At 42.2% G+C, this 16636-nt stretch overlaps 1 protein-coding gene across 27 annotated transcripts in view; it reads right to left on the bottom strand.

The window, feature by feature from the left end:
• The window catches only part of Crem (cAMP responsive element modulator), a 102271-nt gene that overhangs the window by 34428 nt on the left and 51207 nt on the right, over positions 1-16636 (bottom strand). For 13 of the 27 annotated variants that reach the window (XR_002388396.2, XM_004861847.3, XM_021241947.2 and 10 more), the window contains 2 exons: positions 7888-7923; positions 4011-4167 (listed from right to left, as the gene is read on the bottom strand). Coding sequence is in view for 26 of the 27 variants with exons in the window: in XM_004861847.3 (XP_004861904.1) it covers positions 4011-4167; positions 7888-7923 (193 nt within the window). In the remaining variant the exon portion in view is untranslated. Of the gene's footprint in view, positions 1-543; positions 560-647; positions 680-4010; positions 4168-7887; positions 7924-11777; positions 12015-12546; positions 12703-16636 lie in introns of those variants that run through there. The other 14 variants (XM_021241949.2, XM_004861844.3, XM_004861845.4 and 11 more) reach the window with 10 other exon arrangements.

Below are 16636 nucleotides of genomic sequence, written 5' to 3'. Positions count from 1 at the left end.
AGTTACATAATACAACACTTAATAATTCAGACAATTTAAAGCCACAAATGCAAGAATGCCACAATTAAAATCGTGAAGGAGGAGGCTACTGAATAACTCAAAAGTGCATTTCAAGACTATTCACTAATCACATGCGTTTACTATGCAGCACAGTGAGTTTTAAAGCGCCGTAAACATGTCAAGGAAAGAACAGACCAGCAGCCAGAGCGACAAATACAAACAGATGACTTAGTCATTTTCATGCTCTATTCTACTAAACAACAATACAGCTAGCATTTCTCTTTCTACTTTTTTTTTAAAGGTGGGAGGGCAGAGCAACTATTCTACTTACATACCCTCTGATAACAGCTTTATTTTGGAGTATGCAGTTCCAGAATAATGGCCAGGTATTATTAGTTAGGTATATTTTAATGAAAGTAATGTTGCATTTCTGAATGCCCGTTACTGTAATGCCAGTTAATATTGTTGGGTTCCTGAACCACATTTACCATGCACAAGATTTGGCCAATTGTTCTAGTTTTAGGACAGTTGACTCTTACTCACTGGGTATCTGTTTTCTCTATGGGAAGCAGAAGTCAGCAAAAAAGAAACCCCAATGAGCAGGAAAGGAACAACCCCTACTTCCTAGCCAAGAACAATGCACTCACCCTGTGAACTCACAAAGTTCTGGACTTCTCAACTGGGTAACAAAAAATAAAAAATGTAAAAGTGAATTGAACCTAATAGAATAGTGATTAATCTACACGATGCACAGAGAAAAGTTAAGAATGAATCTAAACACACAAATTTTCCAGTTTGGGAATATAACTCAACTCTCTTCCACAAACTAAAATTCAGTTACAAATACCGAAGTTTTCATGATTAAATCATTAAACTCTAGACCTAAGAAGAAGGCAGTTGTTCTACAAAACAAATGACTGTTGAGTGAAATTTTAAATATCTAACCATAGTATTATGGGATTTAATTTTAAAGTTTTGTTCACTAAGCTGCTTATTGTAAATTTCCATGCTTCCTATTTTACATTTGGGGGCAGACATGTTATTAAGAGTCAAAATGCTCCCAGCACAAAGCTGTAAGTGGTGGCCCCAGGGGACGGTCATTCTCAACTGTGGAAAGCACCTGTCTCTTCTATTAACAGCTCAGTTTCCAGGCGGTGCACTTGACTGCATCTATGCTCCATGAGGACAAGGGGCTACTGGCCAAGAGGAAAAGCTGATAAGGTTGTAAGAAATAAAACTGCTGTTGTCTTGGTAGAAATATAACTAAATGTTTACCATAGATGCTAGCCAAAGAATAAACAGAGAATATATGAGATCTTCCATGTTAATTACAAAACCTAATCACACGCATTTCTCTGAAGTCACATCTGAAGCTTACGACGAGGTCCTTCAGTGGCGACTCTGGTGTTAGGGTAGTGGACCGACCAGGCATGAAGACCTGTCTGATTGCATAGCCTGATTCTGTCCAGTTTGGGCTGCATGGCCTTGGCCAACTTACAGTTTAACCACTCGACATCAGCTCCTCCTCTATAAAGTAGGGACAATACCCAGAACTATTCTCATCAGAAAGTTATGTGAACTAAAGGAACAGCAGAAATAAATTTGCTAAACTGTGTTTCTCTTGTGCGGCTGTGAGAATAAGATTTGGAAAGCTAAAGTAGACCCTTCTCGAAATCCTGTGCTGTCAACGAAAGGTGGGTTAAATTATTGGGCAGGGGGGTTCTAGGAAGGGTTTCCAAAAGAGGCAGATCCAGCCAGCCACAAATTTTGGCTCTTCCCTTTCTCCCTTCTTCCTGACTGATGCAATGCCTGGAGGGACAGCAGCCGGGCGTGAGCAGAAGGACAAATGGTCCATGCTGAGGAAGACACCACAGGGAGGACAGCCTGGGCCCAACCCTGGGTCCCAGACACATACTATACCTCTGTGCTGATAGGGAAGAGCAAAAACTATCTGCAAATGGAAGCCTCCATTTCCTTCATTAGCCCACACACAAATGTTAGTAGTCATTATTCATATGATATTTGTAAATACTAAATTTTTCCCCATAGGGAACTCTTATGTATGTCTACATGGCTGTGTGGCATGTTTATAGGAATAAATTGCCTAATGTTACATCAAATTTACACTGATATTGTTACTCTAAGAATTGTGAAATTAAAAATTAGGGGAGAGAATAATGGGGAAAGTGGAACTAAGACTACTTCCTTTTTTTATTTTCTTTAGGTAAAATATGACACTAATGAAAAATTTTACAGTTGGCATTATTGGCAGGCTTTATATTTCTAAACTGAACTTCCTAATATACACAATACCAGAGAGGCAGTTATATTCATAGCTCTTGGAATCTCACCTACCTATCTATCCATCTATCTGACCTCCATCTGTGCAGAGGACCGGCACCAAGGCCTTGTGCACGGGAGGCAAGCACCTTGCCACTAAGCTATACCCTCGGCCCAGAAAGTACCATCTTAAAGTATCAATAGTCCTCTATCAGATCCAAGTGAGCATCAAAGACTGCCATAAAAAACTACCACATTGTGTGAGCCCCATGGATCCAGCCTTGGGGATTTGTGAACAGAACAGATAAAAGAGTATGAGCCCAGCACACCTGGGCCCAGCCCTGATGATGTGTGTGTCTTTCTAGTCCTATTTCTGGTTATTTGTTGAGTTTTCCAGCATTCAGAATGCCATCTAACACACACCGAAACTAGTAAGTTTGAGAACAATAGTCAATGTAGGGATTCTTGTATCAAATTGTGTCACTTACATGGTGACCGATAAGCTTAATATAGCTACCTCTGGTCCATGCTCAGTTACGAAGGACAGCAATGAACTCAGACCTGATTATCAGGGGCTTGGAGGCCGGAATTTCTAGACTACCTGGGTTGGCTCATAATTAATGACCACCAAGTGGTCCTCATCACAGGCAAGCAGATGATCCCACCTGAAATGTTTGTTTTCTTACAAGGAGGACACTGTTTACAACTTAGGAGTAGGTGACAAGACTACCAGGAAACTCTCAGACAATTCTGTTCACTCTGCAAATCAAATTCATTCATATAGTCCTCCATAAGAACCCAGAAAAACAACACATGGATTGAATAAAATAAAGATTTAAGTTAAAAACTTCTTTTGAAAATAGCACTTTATGATACACTGATGCTCAAAACCTAAAATTACAGCTGGGCACAGTGGTGCACGTCTATGATTTCAGCTACTCAGGAGGGTGAGACAGGAGGATCACGAGTTTGGGCCTAGTCTGGGCAACATAGCATGACCCTCATTTCAAAATTAATTAATCAAAATTACAGAGAGATGGGGAAAGACTAAGTGAGAAAAAATGAGAGCAAGCAGACTGAAGGCATATATAAAATATAATATGAGGCATATAACGTGATATTAGCAGGTATCTCTAAGCAGAGGAGCCCCCCCTTTTGTTATTTTGCTATCGCATCTTGAACTGAATTTTCTTAGGATAATATGTATTTCGTTGTAATAGTGACACAAACAAAAAAAGAAATGCTCTAACACTTAAATTTCTTTTGCTAATAAAACTAAAAAATTATACTTATCATGATAGTACTTCACAAAGTAAATACCATATGCAAAATTAATCTTCATTGGTAACAAAGTTTTTGCATCATTGTTTCAAAAAAGGAATGTATCTGGGCCGGGGATTTAGCTCAGTGGTTTCGCTGCCTACTGTGCAAGCGCAAGGAATCCGAGTTCAATCCCCGGTACCAAAAAAACAAAAACAAAAAAAGAATGTATCTTCTGAACTTGGGGCGGGGGTGCTGCACCCCTGCTGATGGACTGTTCCATGGCCCAGATGATCCCTGAAGAGCCCTGATCACCTTCACATGCACACAGCACGCAAACTCACACACAACGCCACATTAACACTTAACTTAGGAGAAAGAGCTTGGGAAAAGTACACATCTTTCAAAGCCCCACACTAAGAAACCATGTGCCCTACGAAGCGGTTCCTGAGTGCTAGTGAACACCGCACCTGTTTTTCATCAGCCTCAGCTCTCGTTTTCGAGTGGCTTCTTCTGCCAGTTGCTGGGGACCGTGCAAGCTTCCCGGTGAGGCAGCCATCACCACGCCCTGGGGCAAAGCAGTAGCAGGAGCCCTGATCTGGTAAGCTGGCATGTCACCTGTGGCCACTGCAATGACACAAAATGCAAGCTTACACACACGGCTCCCGACTTGAGATTTCACCTAAATTACCCTGGAAGTAACATACTTTTTACATGCCAGTAGAGGTGACCTTGTATTGTGGAAGATGATTACTCTGAGCATGATAGGAATCTTAAATATCAAAGGTTCTGTGGCATTCGGAACAATATGACCACGTCAGTACGCTCTCCACACTTAAGGTAGAAAACTGTCTCAATGCATTTTGGACAAGTTTTTATCAGAGGCTAAAGAAGACAGGCTTGTAAGCTATACTCCATTCAGCCTAAAATCAGCAGTGCGCTGACAAATGTTTAAGAAACAGCTCTGGGGTGGGGTGGGGGGACCCTGATCTGTTTGATGATTCCCACAGTAGAAATACTTCTACAATGGCCAGTTTCAGGATGCCCGAGTGACTTCTCTGCAGAAGAGTTGGAAAGAGAAAGGCAAGCAAGCCATACACCAGACAGACAGCGGAGATGAGAGTAACTTCAAGAGCATAGATAAAATCATTAGCAAGGATGGGTTTTGAGTAATTTATTTAAATGTGTGTGAGTATATCTGTGTATATATGAATCTACATACATATTTAGGTTTTTTTTTTTTTTGCTACCAGGGATCGAACTCGGGTCCTTGCACTTGCGAGATATTTAGTTTTTAATAGTGGCTCACAAAAAGGGTGAAAGTTTAGCCACCGACTCTAGCAAGCTAATGAGAGTCAGCTCTGGAGCACCCCTGCAAAGGTCTCACTGAACAGCTGCCTCCGTGCTATGGCCTGAAACAGTGGCGGGAGGTCTCAGGCTCCAAGTCTTGCTACCAGAAAATGGTCAGGCAAGGGGAGAAATCTAGCTTCCGTGGTTTCAGTTAAAAGGCACAGTGATAACAAAAATCCCAGCAAAGCTCTTTATAAAACTGGCTTTTCTGGAGAAAGATCATTTTTGTCTTTCTTTTGGGAAAATAATACATTTCTTGTTATCTTTTATTTTTTTAAGGAGGAAAGGTCTAAGTTGGCTCCTGGCCTTAGTATTCATTTTTTAAAAACTATTTTCTAAATATAGTATAATCATACACTTAAGAGACAGATTTAATACTTACTTAATATTCAGGTTGAATACTAAAAGTAAATTCATAATTCCCTATTTTGCATTCAGAATTTGTCTATCCACTGCAGTGAACATTGCTTCCTAGATGCTTTTGAATGTTTCTATTTCTAATGCTTTTCAACTTTGAGAATGTGTGGTCCAGCTAGGTTTGATATTCTGATGAAATACTGTAAAATATAGACTCTCTTCAAAGCTACATGCAAGAAAATGGTTTAAATTCTATAAAATTTAAATTCTATGAAAATTGGTCTGAATCAGATGCCAATCAAGAAAACACAATACCGTCATGTTTTTAAAACTATTATATCCATTGAGGGCCGGGCATTTGGCTCAGTGGTGCCGCCGCCTGCCTCACAAGCACAAGGTCCCGAGTTCGATCCCCGGTACCAAAAAAAACAACAGAACAGAAATAGGAGACAAGACTTTTTACTTCAGCTGTACATTATCACTGAAAGTAGCCAACTTGTTATTGTTGTTTAGCTTTTTGAGAAAGCCAGTTCAAGGCTGGCTTTGAACTCATAACCCTCCTGCCTCAGCCTCCCAGAGTGCTGGGATCACAGGCGTGTGCCACCATGCCAGGCCTAAATTTGTTGTTTTTGTTTTTGTGACTATTCAAAACACTGTATACATATGTCACACTATATGTTTAAGAAAACTTTATAGCTTTGGAATATTTAAGAAAACCGGTTATAAACTAAAGCTTTCTAAATGTCTTGATATACTGTCAGAGGAGATAGAATGGAAGATGGAATAGCTTAGCTCTCCCTGTTTTAGTCCCTACCCACCTCCAAGGAAGAAGGTTATGGGATAATAAAGGCTGAAACAATGCCACAGCTGGAGGCTGCACAGACTTTCTAAAATCAGAACAATGGCGAGTGACGAATGAGAAGTTTCCACGTCAGCATCTTGACATTGGCAGGCAGCCTGAATGCAGCCCGTTCCTGGGCTAATCTTTCTAAACACTACTCACAGAGCCAGGCCCCAGCTAGACGGGCACAGAGGGCTCCCTTACTCTCGTTTTGAAGACACTGATGTTTGCTACCATATGACAGGAAAGCAGTAAGCATGATGCACAAGAGCTATTTTAGGAATATGCAGTAAGGGGAAGGGGACTCCAGCATCCTTTACAGAGGAAAACGGACACCAGAAATGGCTCCCAACAACTTCTGCCTGTTTCCAAAAGCCACTGTCACCCTTGAAGACCAAACTCGGCAGCATGAAAGACAACGGCAATTCCAAATGAAGCATTCATAAAACATTTTGAGCAACAGCTCAGAAAAAAACATCACTTTAAAATAAGCTGGAAGGAGGTAATATAGCTGATATGTTAGTTCTGGGATGTTAGATAAACCAGGTGTTATTAAAATGTTTCAGATATCCTATATTCATTTTTATCTTCTTTAACACAAACCAAAAATTATAGCTCATTAGTTTAAGCCAGAAATATGACTTACTGTAAATTAGTAGGAATTAGAATAAATTTCTGTAATAGCCCCAAGACTCTATGAGATGGTACACTTCTTTGTGTGGGGTGCTGGGGATTGAACCCAGGGGCTTTGCACTAAGCTTCACTCCCTTTGTATTTTTTTCTTTGGAGACAGGGTCTTACTAAGTTGCCCAGGTGGGACTCCATTTTGTGATCCTCCTGCCTCAGCCTCCCAGAGAGGTGGGACTGCAGGCATTGTCAGCACACCTAGCTGACGGTACATTTCTAATGGTCAATGGATTCATTCCATATTTTGAAATATAATCTTATTAATAAAGTATACTGGGAAGATGTAGGCAAAGAGAATCACTTGATTTGAGGAAATCTAAATGTCAAAACATTTTATTTTTGAAACAAGTTATGAAAAAGGTGTTTATTCTAATAACCATCAGTTTCTAATACTAGTATGATGAATTCAGTAATAATTTAAAGCAGATTAGATACCAAGATCACAGTTTAGAGAACCATCCTACATTCTCTGGTGACATATTTTCCTTCCTATAGAGGCCAATTCTTGCCCTAACTACCAGACGTATCCAAATTATTTCTTAACCTAGAATTTCAATTTTATTTTCTGAAAATATGTGGGTCATCAGTGGGGGCTGAAATATTATGACTGGAGATAATGAGAAAAATATATTTAGACACTGATTTTATTCTCAGACAAGCCAAAGTTTGAGACAAGGAGGAACACTACCTTTTCATAGAACTTGGCACACAATTGTGTCTGTGTGCATGAATGCGCGTGTGAGTGTGCACTGCGGCGTACACTGGGAACATCCCAGAGCTCTGGGAAGCACTACAGGATACTCGGTGTTCATTCAAGGTGGCCTTGCTTTATTAAAGGCACTGTTTCCCTTGAATACACTTGACATCCATCTAGCAGGGCATTTTAGAAGCTCAGGGGTTTACTCATCATGTACTTCTAATCATTGAACTGACACCAAAAAAAAAAACAAACTGAGGTGGTGGACACAAATATTTCATGGGAAAAGAGAACTAGAACTGTTAAGTCTGGTCATTGACTTCATACCTTTCTCGGCAAGCTTTAAACATGGTACTGCACAGCAGAAAAAGCATGGGGTTTGGGGTCTGGGTTCTAGTCCAGCTCCGCCACTTACCAGCCATGTGACTTGGGTCAAGTTCAGTTTCCTCATCTGCAAAACGGGGATACATTATCTCATTTAATACTCACAACAACCCCTACAATACATGTTAGAATGTCTGTCACAGTGCCTGGCACAGGCAGACATCCACTACGTGTTATGTCCCTTCCTCTTCCCCTCCTTAAATTCTGAAAGACAAGTTCCAAATTATGCACATATTAGTTACATGATTTATAACATCTATAAATAAAATTTCCCCTGGAGTATCCCTTCTACTAAACCTGAGGAATCAAAATATATGGTTCTTACGCCTTATTTTGGACAAAAAAATGTCTAAAAACCTTTTAACATTTATATTTTTATATGCCTTTGGAGGGGTAAATTATTAAAACATAAAATATCCTTTGAGTATAACCATTTAAAACAGAGGGGAACCACAAATGACCAAATAATGGATTCTTGTCAGAATGTTAAGGAGAAAACGGAGAAACTCCAGAAATCAAAGTAGGGAACAGGGCCAGGGATTTAGCTCAGTGGTTCTGCCGCCTACCTCGCAAGCGCAAGGACCAGAGTTCGATCCCCAGTACCAAAAAAACAACAAAAAAACCCACCTGTCTTAACAGATTTCAAAGCAAAATGATTTGTCAACACCCCAACGGTGATAGTTTTGATTATTTATTTGAGACACCTATAGTCCCGAGCATGTTAAGTGGATAAAAACATGTCACACACCTGCTCATGTCCCTTCCTCGGTTCTCTCCCTCCTCCCCAGCACACCAGACTCCTGTCTCCCAGTCCAGCCTCCCCCTGCCTTGTGTTCCACAGTCACAATGCCCCCTTCCCCACCGCTTGAGTTCCTCTGGGAAAATTAAGTCCTGCATAAAAATGACTGTTTAAGCACTGAACATTTCAAATTTGGTATCATTCCTATAATACATACACCCCATGGAATAGTCATTAAATATTTTTCAGCTTTATTGAGATATACTTGACAATAAGAATTGTATGTATTCAAGAAGTACAATGTGATACTCTGAGACATATATACATTGTGAAAAGATTACCACAATCAAGCTAAGTTACATATAACCTTTGTAGGCTGTTTAAGATGATCAATTTTCTTTTATGTATGTATAGGCAGTGTATGGCACGCTATTGTAACTCATGTTACACTAGCATTCGTTTATCACTATCAGGTGAATTTTGACAGCTAAGTGGTAGGGTAGGAACAGAACCAGAGGTGTGTAAAGACTCAAACTGGTTCGCCACTGCTCCCCTGTCAGTCTGGAAGAGTCCTTTACCCACTCTGGTCTGCACTGGGTCCCACACAGACCAGCAGAATAGTTCTGGCCTATGTTTATCAGTAAGATGCCTCTGTTTTCCTCAGTGAGGCCCATCCTGACCCTTTCACTTGCATTTCCTGCTTCCTGCGTGTCACTCAGAATCTGACAGTTTCTTTGAAAGCCCTTCCTTCAATTTTTATTTGTGCTTATTTGTAACACTAAGTGGTTTTTAAATATTTATATAAATGCAGAGGATCATAGTTATATTATTAGGCCATATATTCATGCAGGAAAATCAAACAGGGTGATGTAAAAGAAGTATCTCAAATTACACTAAACGTTTTTTTTTTTTCAAAAATAGTAGAAAAACAGCATAATAGCCTTTGTTAATTTTACTCTCACAGAGCTTTGGAGTTTTACTGAAACTTAAAGTACATACAAGACTTATTATTTTCACTTTCAACATGATTATAATTTGCTCTGCTACCAAATTCAAGAAGCTATTACAACCTGATCGAAACCATTCTTTTACGTCAAAATTTCCTAACAAAAATCATTGCCAAGAGCCTCCTTTCACAAAGGTAACATATATCCTCTTGTTTTCATGCATTAAAAATTAAGATCCTGGGCCGGGGATTTAGCTCAGTGGTTTCACTGCCTGCTGCGCAAGCACAAGGACCTGAGTTCAATCCCCGGTACCAAAAAAAAAAAAAATTAAGATGCTGTTTTCCAAATTTGAATAGTGGGGACATTTGTTGTTAACAATTCAAAAATCCAGCTGGAATACAACTTACTGAGTCAGAATCTAGAAGACAGGAAGTTTCGCTACTAACACAATCAACTTATGAATAAAACAACTCTAAAATGTAAATGATACCCAACAGATATACTACAGATATTCATTTTTTATAACTGATTTCAGGATTTTGTAAGTAAGCGTTAAAATCTTTTCAGTCATTCGTGGTAGGCATGGATTTTACTCAGTTCACAGTTTTCCCAACTCTAAGTTGTGGACCATTAGTGGGTCATAAAATCAATTTCATGGCTCAAGAACAGTATTTTAAAAAGAAAAAAAAAACCTTGTATTTGAAACTTGTTTTATAAGACACACACACACACACACACACACACACACACACACACACAGGCCCACTGAGTCATGATATAAAATGCTGGTTCTGGCCACTCTGCCAAGTCACAATCTAGATCAAGCCCCTTGGTTTACCAGCCCACTCAGCCCAGGACTGAGAATTCAAAGGCCTGCTTCTGAAAGCTGCTCGGCTATGCCTTGGAAAAATTCCTTAAATCTTATGCTCTTTTGGCTCTTAAAAAAGAAATGAAGACTGGTGTGGTGGTGCACACCTGTAATCCCAGAATTTGGGAGGCTGAAGCAGGAGGATTGCTGTGAGTTCAAAGCCAGCCTGAACTACTTAGCAAGATCCTATCCTGGGAAAAAGAAAAAAGAAAAAAAGGAAAATTTGTTTTTCATTTTTAAAATAGCTTTTCAGAGAGCACTGATTCTGTAGAACTGACCAGATTTTGAAAAATAATTCCCAAAGCATAATCAGGTCCTGTGGAAAAACACCCTGTATTGTTTGATATTTTAAAATTTTAAGGATCTGAATTTTAAATTAGAAAAGGAAACCATGTACAATAACACTGAAAAAATTCTTCACGGATGATATGTTCATTCCATCAACATACACATATAAAAAGTTCCTTTAGTTTACAATGCAAGCAATACAAAGCAAGCAATGGTTAAAAGTTTAATGTAAATATTTATCTTTTTTTCTTTTTTTTGGTAAATATTTATATTAAACATTCACTTTTAAATATATTCTTATTTTATTGTGATAAAATAAGAATTTTGATTTATGCTTTGACAAGTCAAATAATGAAGAGGAATTAAAGTTAGCTGAAAGAAAAATACAAACAAATTACAAAAAATAAGTGTACCCATAGAAATGCCTTTTGATTCTAAGAATCATAGGACATACAATATTTGAAATTGTTTTAAATTCTTATACAAATTGTGTCATTCGAGAGCAACGACAATCTACAGCACTCCTATAACTTCACAGAAGCTTCTTTGGACAAAAAAGCTCCCAAGACAAAGTTAAAAACAATGTAGCTGTACTTGGTCAAGACAATGGAATATTCCAGGGGAGAAAGAGGGCCAATACCACCAACCAAACAGCCAGAGTGTGACAAAGCCTGATAATGATCCATTCATTTTGAACTGCACCGCAAATTCTGAACTGGGTTACAAATGAAACCACTGGAAGAACAATGTTACAACCACACGAAGGTCACTAGTAACTAAGTCTTACAAAATCACTTCTCTGTAACTAAGAAAAGCAAACCACAAAAAGAACCGTTCGTTACAAGTTTACGTAAACACCAGCCGCTGGGGAAACACTAGACCAGCGCCTCCCCGACCGGGCGGTAGAGGGCGCTGGCCCCGACCCTCTGGTCGCAGTAGGACCCACTCTACAGCCCACGCGCAGTTCCCTCGTCTCCATGCACGTGCGGGCCCTGCCTCGGGCGCCGCGATCGTGAGCGATCCGGCCGCTACGCCTGCACTCCTGGCGTCCTAGGGCCCCTCTTGGACCGTGAACTTACCTCCTGAGAAACGTTAACAGGGGCTGACAAGAAAAGCTACTCAGGCTAGGGGCGATCTTGGAGATAGGGTTGCGGTGAGCGAGTTAACAACTCTCAGGCTGGCGGCAGTGCCTGGTAAAGCAGAAAGGAACTGACTAAATCACAAGCTGACTCGGAGCTGACGTCAATGTGCAGCTCGCTCCGAGTTTAACTTTTCCACTTCCCTGCTGAAACACGATTCCAGGAAATGTGATGACGTCAGCCCTTTGAACTCAATTAGGGAGGAACAGACCACTCTAAAAGCAGGAGGAGAGAGGCAGCCTGCAGGACGCTCAGCTGGCGGCCTCTCCAACGCTGCCTTCCTACACAGAAGTGAGATCAGAAGCTTAATGTTTTACAACATAAACAGTACATGTATTTAGCTGGGCTGAATTCGCAACAGGTTGCAGATGAAATAATAGCTTGTTTCAGAAGGGCAGAACAGCTAAGGGAGGAGAGGGAGGGGGAGGGGGAGGGGAGAGGCAGGGGGAGGTGCGGGGGGGGGGAGTTAGAAATGGGGCTAGGAGGGGTGCCTTAGCCAAGCAAGCCACAGGATACTAAACAAAGAAGCAATTACACTAAGACGCCGTAACAAAGTGAGCTGAATGTACAGATAAACATTAAAAGAAACTTCTTGCTTCTGAGTGACTAGGAAATAACACTGTGTGGAGCACGCAGATGTTCCTAAATACTTCTATAAACTTCAGGAAGATCTGGATCATGAATTAAAGTCCCCTTTTTCCATCCTTACCTGTTTCGTCTCCAGTTACAGCCATGATGGGCTTCTGCATACAGACTGCTCTTGTTGCCCCGTCAGTGCTCAACATAAAGTGTTCCCAAAGCGCAGCATGTGCAAGAGAAGCAAGAGGGCTGACGTCACAGTGACGTCACCGGCCTATCACTGCCATCAGTTGCTTTGTCACCAGGAGTTCTCTGAAACCAACAGCCCTATAAAAACTCTTCCTGTAATAAACCATGTCAGTGCTCCTGTTTTTCCCTTCTACAAAGAAATCTGCTCTCTTTCGCATTAAAAGCTACATAGTTGCATCTTTTGAAGCCACTTCTTTATTGCTGTGTCCAGGGTTTCTAGGTAAACATGGGGGTTAAATCCTATATATTTCTCATTACTCAAAGGAGAAAATAATACATAGAGAGCTAAACTTTGAGGATTAAAAAAACACGCTGATAATTAGTACGGAAATGCCGGGTTTCGTAGGCAGTTCTACACTTGCCAAGTGAGAAATATGCAGCCACCTTTGTTCACTTGTATCTTCATCTGCCCAGCCATTTACGGCAACACCATAAAATGCAGCTGCTCCTAAGGTGACAGTGAACTAGCTCATTTCACTCGAAAGGAGTAGATCTAAAATTTTTAAGCCACAGTGCCATTACAGTGAGAAGCATATGGCATTCTTTCATAGCTATCAAATTGTGAACTGGCTGATATGTGACCTATGCTGGCCCACAAAAATAGAAATTTACGATTCACTCTACCACATTATTTTACTCACTAGAGTCCCTTGAAAAGTTTTATGATCTTAAAAATTCAAATAAATTACAATTATTATTTATAAAATTTTTAAATGTCAAATTTTATTTGGATAACAATGATTCGGCACATGAAGAGCTGGATCATTATAGAAAATTTAACAATAGGTTAGAGATAAAGCTGGCAGGGCCGGGGATTTAGCTCAGTGGTTCCGCCGACTGCTTCGCAAGCGCAAGGACCCGAGTTCCATCTCCAGTACCAAAAAAAAAAAAAAAAAATTTACAAAGCTGGCAAACATTCAACAGTGTAACAGACTATACATATCCTGGAAAAAGTTGTTTGCATTGCTACCGCACAAAAATAAGTGCCAGGTCACAGAACTCTCCCACTCTTCAGGGGGTTGTGCAAAGCCTATTCCCTCCTGTGGTTAGAATTCGACCTGAAGGACAGATCCCTGTATTTGTGCTGTTTCACTCAAGCATCCTCCAGAAGAGGCAGGGACTTTACATTCAGGTACTCAGGAGGTGACATGTCAGGGAGTATCCAACCAACGCTCCCACGGAGGGGCTGGGGTTTCAACGGAAGATACCCAGAGTAAGAAAGCCCAGGGTTGCGTGGTGGTGCAAGCCTGTAATCCCAGCACTCTAGTCTGAGGCAGGAGAATCACTGAGAGCTCGAGACCAGCCTGAGCTAGATAGTGAGTTCAAGCCCAGCCTGAACTACATAGTGAGACCCTGACTCTAACCACCCCTCAAAAAAAGAAAAAAGAAAAAAAAAAGCCCAGGGTTCAACCTAAACATCAACCTCAATCAGGTAGCTCTTTTCCATCCCAGCCGTGCCTAAGGCTTTGGACCCAAGGTACTATTACTACATTTTATTTCAAATTTCAGAAAGTTCAATTTTGTTTTTATGTTAATGTTTCTTTAAATTGGCTAGGGCTGGGGATGTAGCTTAGTGGCAGTGTACCTGTCTAACAAGCGCAAGGTCCTGAGTTCGATTCTTGGTACTGGAAAAAAATTGGCTTGTAGGTGCTTAATAAATAAAATACAGTACTAGTATTAAAAAAGGAGTGAAATCCCCAGTCCTGGGGGGAAAAATAAGAAGGGAGTCTGTTGCTTAGTTGTTTACTGCTATTAATAAAGTTTTAATATGTTCCAGACTAATTAAACTTATTAAACTTAGGTAACATATGAAACTCATAACGCTTTCACAGAGGAGCGCTATTTACTTTCGTTCAATGCGTGCTATTGACGATTTCTCACATGCCAGGGGCTCTGCTAGCTCCTGAGGGCCTTGCCCAAGGAGGACACAGAGGCCCAGCACTGTGCTGCCCGCAGGGTGGCCTGAGCCGGGAGCCTTCCTGGGAGAAGTGTGGCCTACGGTGAAACCTGAGACCCGAACCGGTGCGCAAGTGGAGGCGCATCAGTCAGGATCACCCGGATCTGAAGGCTGGGAGGAGGACCGCTGTGGGCGGCCGCTGGAAACGGGAGCGGGAGCTGCCGCGGGACAGAGACAGAGGAGGGCGGGAGGTCAGGGGCCGGAGAAGGGCGAAGCCAGGATGCGATGTGATTTGGGCCACATGGAGGACCCCAGACTTAGGCAGATACCAGGCTGAGGGGTCTGGGCAGAGGGTGACGGGACCCTACTGAGGGGATTCTGTGCCCCCAGCCCTCCGTTCCCATGGTGAATCCCAGTGCAGGGGCGGCTTAGGAGGGGGGCAGGCACGGGGCTCTAGGCCCCCATGAATGGGCTTACCATCCTTGGGAACCAGGCCCCAGAGAGCTCCCTCCCTCCTGCGTGGCGTCTGAGCCAGACGGCCCACGGCTCTGCTGCAGCCTGGGCTTGCGTGTCTCAGAAACAAATGGGGGCCGAGGAAGCCTCGGGTCGGTGGCACCTTGGATTAGGGCGCATGTTTAGATGTGGGCTTCAGGAACATCACTCAGAACTGCAGGCCAGTGTGATGTGGAAGGAGGGGGACTGGGACCAGAGGGCTGGCAGGAAGTCTCTGTAGCTCCCAGAATCACTGTGAGGGACAGATAAAGGGGGCCTGGCTGAATATGGGGTAACTCCCTGAACTCTCAGCCCAGCAGAGAGCTGCGGCTCTGGCCCCATCAGGACCCGCAAGAAGCTGTTCCACAAGGAGTAGCTTCAGGTGCTGTGCGCTGTCCTGATCCAAGTTAGGGACGGGGCGGGGAGCCCAAACTAGGATGAGGGGCACAGAGTGAAAACAGACTCAGCTGGAGTGGGAGAGCTACAGCACGGCCCTGGACAGAGAGGGGCAGCAAGAGTTCGGGATACCGCCCAGGTTCCCAGCTACTGCAACAGCGGGCAAGTGGTCCATCAATGAAACTGGACAGCCAGGCACGCTTGGGGTGGAAAACGAAGTCCAGTGTGGGCCTGAGGAGTCAGAGAGGTGTGGGGGACATCAAGCAGCCAGAGGGATGAGAGGCACAGTCGCAGTGCTTAGAGCCACAGGAGGGGGCAAGGTCATCCAGGGAGAGGGCCTGAGCCTAGCGGACAGGGCAGGCGGGAGCCAGGCAGCAAGGAGAGGAAGAGAGGCAGGAGAGGGAGGAGAAAACAGTGAGGATGACAAAGCAGCAGTGCTGAAGACTGCAGGGGGATCGATGAAGATGAGGACCGAGAGTACAGAAAGAAAGCGGTGTGATCTTTCAGTGCGGTCACAGGCTAGGACAGGAATATTGTGTCTGAGGTCAGAAAGACCAGAATGCCCACTGGCCTGGCCAGGTGTAGCACAGAACTGAGGCTCCTAGCCAGAGAGAGAGAGAAAGACAGAGAAACAGAGGGAGGGAGAGAGAGGGAGAGAGAGGGAGAGAGACAGAGAGAGAGACAGGAGAGGAGAAGGCAAGAAGAGGAGAGAAGAAGGGAGGGAGTAAAAGGAGGAAGGGAGGAAAGAAGAGAAAAGCAGAAGAAAAACAAGAATAATAAAGATCAGCAGGAAAGAAACAAAGCATTATATATGGTATAAATATTCACATTGTATCACAAATTGATTCACATAAGAATCAGCATGTTATTAAAAGTAATTACAGGGCCGGGATTTAGCTCAGTGGTTTCGCCACCTGTTGTGCAAGTGCAAGGACCGGAGTTTGATCCCCGGTACCAAAAAAAAAAAAAAAGTAATTACATATTTGCAAAGTTAATAGATAAAAGATCAACTTTTTAAAAAGTTATTATTTCTCTGTACCAGTAATGTCATAAAAAAAATAAGGTGTGGTACATAACAGCAACAAATACCACAAAGCATTTAGGAACAAATTGACCAAGACTTCCATGGAGAAACATTGTAAGCTCTTAAAAGGAAGCAAGATCTGAATAAATGAGATATCTGGGG

This window comes from Heterocephalus glaber, unplaced genomic scaffold (genome assembly GCF_053883595.1).
Source record: "Heterocephalus glaber isolate CG9 unplaced genomic scaffold, H.glaber_assembly_v1.0 deba00000738, whole genome shotgun sequence".
Taxonomy (NCBI): Eukaryota; Metazoa; Chordata; class Mammalia; order Rodentia; family Bathyergidae; genus Heterocephalus; species Heterocephalus glaber.
This window is presented reverse-complemented; position numbering and strand designations above follow the sequence as displayed.